Below are 10,032 nucleotides of genomic sequence, written 5' to 3'. Positions count from 1 at the left end.
TTTAATTTCGCAAAAAATCATGATTTTTCTAATATATTAATCATATCAAATCATATTTTTTTGCGGAATTAAATGAAAATAAATTTTATATGAAAATTATAGATTTCAACGAGATCTACAACTTTCTAGTTTTGAGTTTTTTCATTTGAAGTCGTTAAGATGCTAAAAAAAAAATTAATAACATATTTAGACTTAAGGGTATTTTCGTCTTTTCACACCTGCAGTTTGACGGCGTTAGAGCCTAAACTGACGGAAGTGGTATGGAGAATACGAAAAAGTTGGAACAGTGACGCTGAAGAACGTTGAATTTTTTCATGGATACACGTAGGATTATGACCTTTTATAATGACACTGAGGAAAAGTCTCTTGGGCCAAAGCCCAGCGTGGAGATGAGGGCAGCGCATATACTCTGCTCACCGTCGGATACGTACGAGTGGTCGGATTTGTCGCAACTGCAGAAGAAAGTTCAGGAGGCAATAGACGATCTGATTCCGCAAGGTGCGGGGACGGGGACGGGACGGGACGGGTCGCGGCGTCAGATGCGGCTCCAGCAGCGCCAACGTTGAGGCGGCGCAGCGTCTGGTGGGCCTCCTTCCGCGTAAGGGCTCCCCCGCTTCGCCGCCTAAGAGAGCAGGTCGCCGCCGGCGTAAGTGCCCTCGCTCGATTCTTCACTCCATCGACGCTAGTTCCCCCCAATCTTTCCTTCCGTCGGTCGATCGATACATGGACTCTAACCTAACCCAAATCCACTGTTCCACAGGTCGCCGGAGAAGCAGCCGGTCACTCCCCCCTCACCCGAGGTTCCAATGGGAGCCCTGCCACCTGCACAGTACAGCAGCCCCGGGGAAGATGGTTCCAGCCGCGCCTCCGTCGAAGCTGAGAGTCCTCCACGCGTCATCAAGCGCTCCGTCGGCGACGAGCTTTCCCCCACTCGCCGAGTCAAGAGCAGGTCGCCACCGGAGTAAGTACCCTCACAGACTCTTAATTTCGTCCAACCCACCCCCAATTCTGCACTCGATTGAGGTACACGATCTTTGCTCGCTCAAATGTGCTTAATCTGACCCAACGTCCTTTTGCAACTGGTTCATGATCTGCAGGTCGCCGCAGAAGCAGCATGTCGCACTCCCCCCACCTGAGGCCGGAGCGGGAGTCACCCTCCACCCACCCGAGGTTGGGACCCTTGCATAGCACGGTGGCGCTGGGGAGGATGGTACTGATGACGGATCAATTGCCGAGTTAGGTATCAAACTATTTCCTTGTCTCCCACGTGACCAAGCAGCCGCTCTGTGGGTTGGTTTTGTCAATGATGCCAAGACCTGCATCAAGCAATATAACATCAAGCATAAGGTAAGCTGTTTCATCTATTGCATAGCGCCATCGTCTCACACATTTCGATATGTTGGCTATTCATTTATTTCTACATGACGATTATCTTGCACACTATTGTTCCTGAGGCATCTATTTGATCAAACATGTGCTAGTACAACTAGCAAACCTCGCATGCATTGCTGCGGGTTGTTGTCAGTTAAAAACTGAAACCAAGGTTTAGTCATTGCAGACTACTAGTTCTTTTGGCTAGATGGACAACCAGCAAATTTTCGCGATTGCTGTAGCCTGTAGCTATGTCTTAAAATGATGTAAGCATCAGCTGAAGGGCGCTGACATGTACGGTGCACCAGCAGGATGCAACTCTCATTTTAGGGTTAAAAAAGAATATAGCATCTAGAATGAAATCTAAGAAGTTACAAAAACAAACTTACAGCCCGGCTTAGCCGCCTAGATAATAGTATTTCGATTACCCTTCACAAGCATGTAAGTTGTAATCTGCTGCTGCCCCTCTCTTTTGCTGCACAGCAGGGGTTGGCAATGGTCAGCTCTTGCTGTCCTGTTGAGGTATGGCAATAAGCCATCACCTCCTTGTACTAGCTGTACAATTAGATATGGCAATAGGCCACTAGATGTAGTGGCATACATCAGCCATACATAGTTGGTAGATGCTGATTTCAGCCATGTACTAGTAGTACTAGGAGTATTTGAGGCTGTACCCAGCCATACTCTTGTGTACCTTATAGTTGGTACAAGAGTTGTATATATACCAATAGCATAGCAATGCAATATTCAGTTCAGTTGCCACATTCAGTTTCAGAGCTCAAGTTCAGAGCTCTTGTGTGTGCTGTGTGTGCTCTGTGCTCACCCCCTTCTTCAACCTCTAGCCAAGTGTGAGTGAGCTGGTAAGCTAGCTGCTTACCTGTACAAGGAGATCGAGGGCCAACAAAGCATGCTACCGAATACACTATCTTGTTTTTCTTAAAGATGATTACATATACTTGATGCGTTAGAGACCTTTATGTCCCAAAAGCTTGCACATGAGTACTGATAACGCATGAGCTCCATACTTCAAGCACAAATGATAAGACACTGATTATGCATAGCAGAGAAACAAAGGTTAACCAGGTTGCTACCTGAAGAAACATGATCAAAATTACAGAGTATAAATTATTTGTTGGAAAACATGAATAAGCTATTCCTGCAAAAAAGTACTCCCTCTGTTCCCTTTTACCAGGCGTGACAATGGTGTTTACAGATACCAAGGACGACCTTCGGTCACATGCAAATCATATTAACTCGCACACTTATCTGTGTCCCTGGCCATGAAGTCTAACCGTCGTTCCGTCTGTAGCCAGTAGTATACAGGCCACGTATGCATCCATGCCTTCATTTAATGAACCAAAGGTGCCATTCCATGCATGAGACGTTTCGGTTTTGAGTGGTCTAATTAAGTGCCTCCTTGATTCTCCAGCCCGCCCGGTATAGTGGCCAAAATGAAAAATGAGAGTACGCCTGGTATAACGGAATGGAGGGAGTATTGTCTGTATCATATTATCTAGCAAAACCTGATACCTTAGTGATAACCAAATACGGTGTGTATTAAGTGTTCATTATTGGTCGGAATACCATGTTATTCAGAAATGTTCCTCAGACTTTGTAAGCATTGGCACAGATTGCTCAGCTGTCTCTTCAAAACCAAACATTTAATTTCAGCCATATAGAGACTCCATAATATTTTTTTCTTCTTAAGTATTGACCATGGTGCAGAATACGGATAAAAACATTATCACACAATTTAATCAGAGAGGGTATTCCAGATGATAGCTCCAAAATGCAGTCAACAAACTTAATCAGAGAGATTATTCCACATGAGAGCTCAAATAATCAGAGACACGATTCCAGATGACAGCTTCAGATTATACAACAAAGTAGGAAATGGAGAAGTAAAGGCAATTATAGAACACAGAAAATAACATCACCAAAGTAGGGATGTTGGCAAAGATGTGAACGTGTGAACCGGCGGAGAGGTTTGTAGCAGGGCCATTTGAGAGCAGGAGCAGGGGCGAGGGCAATGCGGAGAGGTCGAGGGGATGGTTTTCAGTAGGACGGGATGAGCGAAGATGCACTTGAAAACTATGATGCCCAGATATGGATACGTGTATCGGATAAGACACGATACGGACACGCGGATTCGCCATTTTTGAAAACATGCTGACACGAGGATACGGCTAATATATTATAATACTAATAAATATATAGGGATAGCAACAGTGTTAAGTAAGAAAACAACTTCAAATAAGAAACCTTGTGACTTAAAGTACATAACAAACTTAAATATATTAATGCAACAGGAATGATTAAGTGACTAAATGATGCAAAATAGAGCAACTTTTAGTCTTTGACACTCCATACAAGTATCCACTGTGTTTCGTGCAAGTATCGGTATCGGATATGTATCCAATACGGGATACGGCACCTCCTTGGTGTATCTGTGCATCAGAGCTTGAAAAGACTGGGTACTTGGAAAATTGATTAAATTCACCTTAATCGCATCATTTTAGCTATACATGACATTCTGAATGTACATATCAAGTTACTAATAATAATTAAGCCTCTATATTTCTTTTGTAGGTCAACTTTGTGTACAAGCATGAACCAAGTAATGGGTTCTACAGGGTTGAAGAGCAAGATGGCCATGCTTACTACCACACGAACTTCTATGCTCAGGATGAGTATGGACACTCACAGCTCTTCTTTGGGGAGATCAAAGAATGTGTTAGGGCTCAGGTGGAGGATGTCACCGGCTCAGGTGGAGGATGTCACCTGCTGTTGTCCCGTCTCGTCTTCTGATACTGGTATATAATTCGTGCCTTCTCAGTTGGTCCATATGCTTTTATATAATTGGTACAATGGATCATTCTTTATGTTTAGATTAAGAGTAAATTTTACAAAATTAGAATTATCTTGACATAATACCCCACGGTCCCACGACCTTTTTGACATGTACCATAGACCTACAACTACTTTGACATAGGTTACCAAAGAACTGCAATTTCTGTTACCAATGTCGTGGACCCCACTTGTCGGTGTCACAAGCAACTAACAGCGCCGGTTTCTGCGAGTCATGTCATCTATCCAATCGCGCCTTATCGACGCTATCGTATGACCGCCATCACTGCCCAACTAATAGCTCCATGGCAATTGATGTCGATATATTGTGCAAATCTATACTGAGTTGGCAATATATTCTTGAAGTGTGTTTTTGAGCAAGATATTTGTTCATGGAATCCTTATGACCCCCCCCCCCCCCCACCCAAAAAAAAAAAAATAATAATATTATATAAGCAAGTTCATTTGAGATAACTCTGATGTTGACCATAAAAAATAAGTGATGCTTTCAAGTTAACCATGCAATTGTTTAGGTGACATGGGTTCAGTGTTACGTAATGAGATCGCTTCCAGCTAGCAAAAAAATCCTAAGTTGTGGCAGCTGACAATCCATTTTACTGTTGTACGCGCCAAACAGATGCCCCTGAAGTTTGCCCCTTCCCATGTTACCAGCATTCACTCTTCTGCCTCTTCCTGTCCATGGATCTTGCTTAAGAGCTAGTTTCGCTGCAAGGACAAATACGTGTCAAAAGTAAAACAAAGGCAACACGTTTTTTCTCTTAGGCTTACCTCATTGCCTACCTCTATATTTCTCTTCCTAAGCTCCAAATCTGTCCGAAGCTTCTTTGAGCAGCCCCTATAGTTGTGGCTCTGACCATCGCAATTGTTACAATTGACAGTGTCAAGCCTTGCATTCCCAGATCTTGCAGGTTCTTCGGCTGATTTTCTTCTACTTTCCTTTGGCCTTCCAAGCTGCTTAGTAAACTGTGCGATATCTTCAGTGTCAGTCACGACGCATCCACATTGCTGAGGAACAGGAAATATTACATCCTCATGATACTTATCCTTCTTGAACCAGTCATTAACAGTCTTCTGGCCTTTGCTTCATCTTGAAAAAGGCAGCAATCGCATATTTGCATGGTAATCCAGATAAATCCCATCGACTCCTCTTCAGACAGCATATGTTCTGTCCCCACCACTAACCTGCCAAAGATTAATCCCTGTCTGCAATTGCCTACAGTACCTGGCATCCTTTTTTTCTAACTCTAATTTCTACAGTCACTAGGTCGTGGGTTCGAAGCAGCCTCTCCGCAGATTTTGCGGGGGGAAGGCTTGCCTCGTTTTTTTCCCTTCCCAGACCACACTCATGTGGGAGCCTCCGGCACTGGGTCTGCCCTTTTTTTTTAATTTCTCAACCATGGCTGGAGTTATTTACCAGCCATCCTTTTCTAACTCTCGTTGCAAGTCCGTGTCATGAGCCTAGGTCTGACGCATTCCATCATGGTCTCAATGGGCTTATCTCTGTAGTCGATTTTATAGTCGTTGAAAACCTCACTCAAGTTGTTGACAACTAGATCAGTATTGCTATTAGTCTGAAAGCATGCCTACTCCAATACTTGGCTGGTATTTTGTTAAGCCATTCAAATGCCTTTTCATTTGCATCTTTTAGATTTTCCATTGCAATCTTGTAGTAAAATTCTGTATAAGCATATATGGCAGCATAAAAAAACCATCCCAAGATGAAGCCAACACAGAAGAGTTTGTGTGCCTTTTATTTTCACATGAGTTTCACAAAGTTTATTAACATGATCGAATTTGGTTGTTCTTACCTTTTGTCTATCCGGCATAATTGTCCAACCACCATGCTTTGCTCCATTTCCAATAGCTTCTTCTAGCATCTAGCTGAACCACACCCAGTTTTCCTTATCCTCCTCGCCTACGATACCAAATGCTACAGGAAACAGTTATTATTGCCATCCCTTGCAGTTGCAGCCAAAACCTGAGCCCCATTGCTAACTGTCACAAAGCAGCCATCAACATCTGCAAATGGCCTACAACCATTTAAAAAGCCTTGTATCTGAGCATTAAGGCACATGAAAATGCCAAAGAACCTTGGATTTAAGCCCTGGCTAATCCTTTTACTGCGGTGACTCACATGGCTACCTGTATTCCTGTCAAGTACAGTATGAGTAGTCCCTAATCCTCCTATACTGCTCCTTGTGGTTACCTAACATTGTCTCGCAAGCTTTAGACCTTGTTCTATAATCCATGTTCTTGGTTATCTCCACTCCATGCTTCCTGTACTCCTCATCCATGAGAGCTGTAACCTTCCAAAGAGGGTCACTCCGTATTTGTACTTCAAAGCAATGAATTCACTGCTTACTCTGCTACTCTTAGTGGTACCACATTTATGTGGTTCAACTAGCTCCCTAATCACAACAGTGGACTCCTTGCAATAGTACATGCTGTCATGTAGAAAGGACAATTCTCTTCTTCTCATTGCACAATAACTCCATGAGGTTCATTTTGCAAAAAACTATAATCTCTACCCTGCGCATTAAGACTTGAAACCCCTCCCATGTTGCTTCATATCAGTAAAGCATGGACCCTTGCAGAATTTGGGATGGATCAAGCTTGTTCATTGTACCATATCCTCACACCCCTTGGCTGCTTCCTCATTCCTTTTCTTCCCTACTTTCACAGCACCACCATCATCATCTGAATCTAAGCTGTCTCCATCTCCTTCACTGGGTGGATCTGACATAGCTCCTCCATCAGTTATCAGTAGAAACAACTTCAGTAGCATTTATAGCTTTCTTACATCTCCTTTTATTAGTCAGCGGTTTTGAGGAGGTTGCCTCATCGCACATGGGTTGCAAGTTTTCCTTGTTTGGTCCACCAACATCCTCCTTGACTTGGCTCTTTGGGACAAACAAATCTCTGTATCACCTTCACAATGTTCAGATGGGTCTGCACGACTGTTCTGCATCTCTACCAGGTGCCTCCTTAGCTCATTCCTCTCCCAGAATCAAACTACTAAAATCCTCACATGGACTCCTCTTCAGGACTCATCATTTGAAATGTCATCTTCCTGCTCAACTACAACATTCTAAGGGACAACACCTGGAACAGTCTGGTAGAATTTCACTGGCGAGACATGGGACCACTTGCTTTCCTTTTCATCAGGACAATGCTTATTTTCCTTAGATCATCATAACACCTCATCATCTCTGTCACATCTGCGTCTGAAACAATGCTGCAAAGATTTGCTAAGCTTTCTTCTACCATCCCCTCTCTTGTAGTAAATGTAATCAACTGAACTACCCATCTTCTTTGCCATAGCCAACAAGTTGAAGAAACAAATCCAACCATGGTTCATTCCCTGATCACCATGCCTGGATCTGTCACGGGCTCATCGCAGTACACCCTTTGAGCTCATCTTTCCTGAGAAAAAGCACCAAACAACCAATTTTAGGGAAACCCCAAGAATCTGCCACAAATTGATTCAACAAACAGGTGTAGCACATCAGCAAATCAGTACCCTAAAGTGGCTTTATTCACATTGGAACACAGAACAACAGGTATTAGCCCTATTTCATGCACAAATTCACCTTGCATCTCTTGAGTTAAGGTAGAACCAGGCAAAAAGGGGTGACTGACCTGCTATTCCATGCGCTGCTCCCGCCGCTCGTAGAACCAGCACCGCTGGAGTTCATCCCACCACCGAGGTCCATCACCAAGTCGAAGCTCAGCTTGTTGCGGTCCACTGCCTCGTCATGATCATTCACCTTCTCTTCTAAGTTTGGGGCAAGATGGGGGTGCCACTAGGCGCACTCACAATGCTGCAACCTCACACACAGATGTTTAAGATCCCCCACCATAAGTGCTTGCTTGCTGTGCTGTGAGCAGCCTGCAAGGCCACTGACCACATGAGCCACCAACATGGATAGATGACGTGGCTTCTAGAAAAGGGCACTTTTAGTTGCTTGTGACACCGACAAGTGGAGCCCACGACGTCAGTAATGGAAGTTGCACAAAAGTTGGTAACCTCCTTAAGAATAGTTGCAGGTTTATGGTACATGTCAAAAAAGTTGTAGGTTTGTGAGTATTATATCAAAATAATTGTAGTTTTGTGAACTTTACTCTTAGATTACTGAACAATTTTTTAACATATATGTTGGTTGTGGTGATCAGTTTAGGGTCCAAACTATCTTTTATGCAAAGGGGGAAAATACAATCTTTGTTTTGGTTTCAAGCATGGTTCACTGATTGCAACATCACAAGACCATAGTATCTGGGCCACAACTTCGATATCACCTTGTTGTGATATTGGCCCTGTTTAGCAAAGCTCCAGCTCCAGAAAATCATGGATTTCTTGGAGCTACTCCTATCTAGCTCCAGAAATTCATGGATCTGGAGCTGTAGATGAATTAAAGGTATTTGATTAAGTCATTTTATTCTTATTTTGAATTTTAAACAAAGATCTAAAACATTTTATTTTGGCTTGCAAACTCAAAATCCAGCATGGATCTTGGAGCTGGAGCTTTGCCTTGTGTAAAATCACTTTATCACCTCTGTAAAAGAAAAGTTTTTAGAATCTCTTATGGAACCATAGTTACTGCCTTACTGGTGTTGTACGACTGTAGTTGCAGTCCACTCGTGGTAGCAATATTATCTGTTTGGACGCTGGAGCTTATTCTATCTTCAGTGACGTATCATGAGAATGCATGTCGGTTAGGTAGGCTATGGTCTTTCTGACATACTCTGATATAAGGTAGTGTGAATATAAAAAAAAAATTGACCAGGGGGAGAGATGTCCCCCTGATTTTTGTCTTAAGAAGATGGTGCCGTGACTCGAACCCGGGCTGGCTCAGCCAACCGCTTCTGTGGCGTGTTGAGCTGACCAATTGCACCGTGAGAGTGTTGGCGAGGTAGTGTGAATATCATTCTTTGTTTTCTCCTTCGCCTTAGCTTCACCACAAATGTACGGTGTATATTGTCACTGGTTTTTCTGCCAATCCCTTTACGAAAAGTAAATTCTAGGTCGATGCATTATTAAAATGATGAAATATCTTTTCTGCTTGCAGGTGGTGTAGGTTTCCCAACCGTGGAAGAGGCTCTGAAGTACGATTTCCCAGACTTGAGCAAGGTTGGCTATGATGCAGAGAATTGTTACGCGTGCACTGCAAGAGTGAAGCACCCAAAGGGGACCTTGTATGTTGGAGGACATTTTGCCGATGTTAGACAGTATTATGGTTTCAGTGACTGATGTTTGGGTTACCTGTTCGGCAGGACTTATTTGCAGCTGGCTGTGGCTGTTTCATAAAGCTCTGGCCAACATTTATTCTCTTCCTTTTCTTTTCACTCTGTTTTCAGATTTGAAAGGCACATCGAAGGAAAGCATGAAAGTAAGAGAAGGTTTTTGGGGTGCATTGCTTGTTAAGATAGTTTTCAGTTTTGTTGTCAGATTTGGAAGACACGTCCATGGAGAGAATGCAGAAAGATTACAAGGTAATAAAAGGTTATTAGTTATATAAGATAGTTTTTAGATTTAGAAAGCACATCCAAGGAGCAAAACAGTCCTGTGATGCCCACTGTTCTCCCCTGTGAAACACAAAACAGATAGCATACAAAGTATGCAAAAGAGATGAAATGTGTACTGGCATTGTTAAGATGAATACAGTAGATCAAGAATTACTATTGCTGCTTACCTAAATCTATTAACAACAGTGACGAACTGATAATCCATTTGGATCACAAGGTATATATATCCTGAGCTGGGCCAGCTCCATCAAGGGTGCGGCAAAGCTGCGC

General features: G+C 43.1%; 1 protein-coding gene and 1 pseudogene across 1 annotated transcript; one reads left to right on the top strand and one right to left on the bottom strand.

Annotated features, from left to right (window-relative positions):
* Positions 1-509: 509 nt before the first annotated feature.
* Positions 510-9,826, top strand: LOC136528241 (uncharacterized). Its single transcript, XM_066521177.1, has 5 exons — positions 510-646; positions 761-961; positions 1,098-1,347; positions 3,961-4,184; positions 9,306-9,826. Exons 3-5 carry the CDS (start codon positions 1,304-1,306, stop codon positions 9,485-9,487), a joined length of 450 nt encoding a protein of 149 aa, XP_066377274.1. The 5' UTR covers positions 510-646; positions 761-961; positions 1,098-1,303; the 3' UTR covers positions 9,488-9,826.
* Positions 4,805-6,941, bottom strand: LOC136513486 (uncharacterized; annotated as a pseudogene).
* Positions 9,827-10,032: the final 206 nt, after the last annotated feature.

This window comes from Miscanthus floridulus, chromosome 2 (assembly GCF_019320115.1).
Source record: "Miscanthus floridulus cultivar M001 chromosome 2, ASM1932011v1, whole genome shotgun sequence".
Taxonomy (NCBI): domain Eukaryota; kingdom Viridiplantae; phylum Streptophyta; class Magnoliopsida; order Poales; family Poaceae; genus Miscanthus; species Miscanthus floridulus.
Note: the sequence above shows the minus strand (reverse complement) of the source record. Positions and strands in the feature narration are given on the sequence as shown.

Excerpts from the sequence above, each read along its gene's own strand:
- LOC136528241 (XM_066521177.1), top strand. The coding sequence starts at position 1,304 with ATGATGCCAAGACCTGCATCAAGCAATATAACATCAAGCATAAG. Across the intron at positions 1,348-3,960 it reads AATATAACATCAAGCATAAG|GTCAACTTTGTGTACAAGCA; the intron begins GTAAGCTGTTTC and ends TTTCTTTTGTAG. Across the intron at positions 4,185-9,305 it reads CGTCTCGTCTTCTGATACTG|GTGGTGTAGGTTTCCCAACC; the intron begins GTATATAATTCG and ends TTCTGCTTGCAG.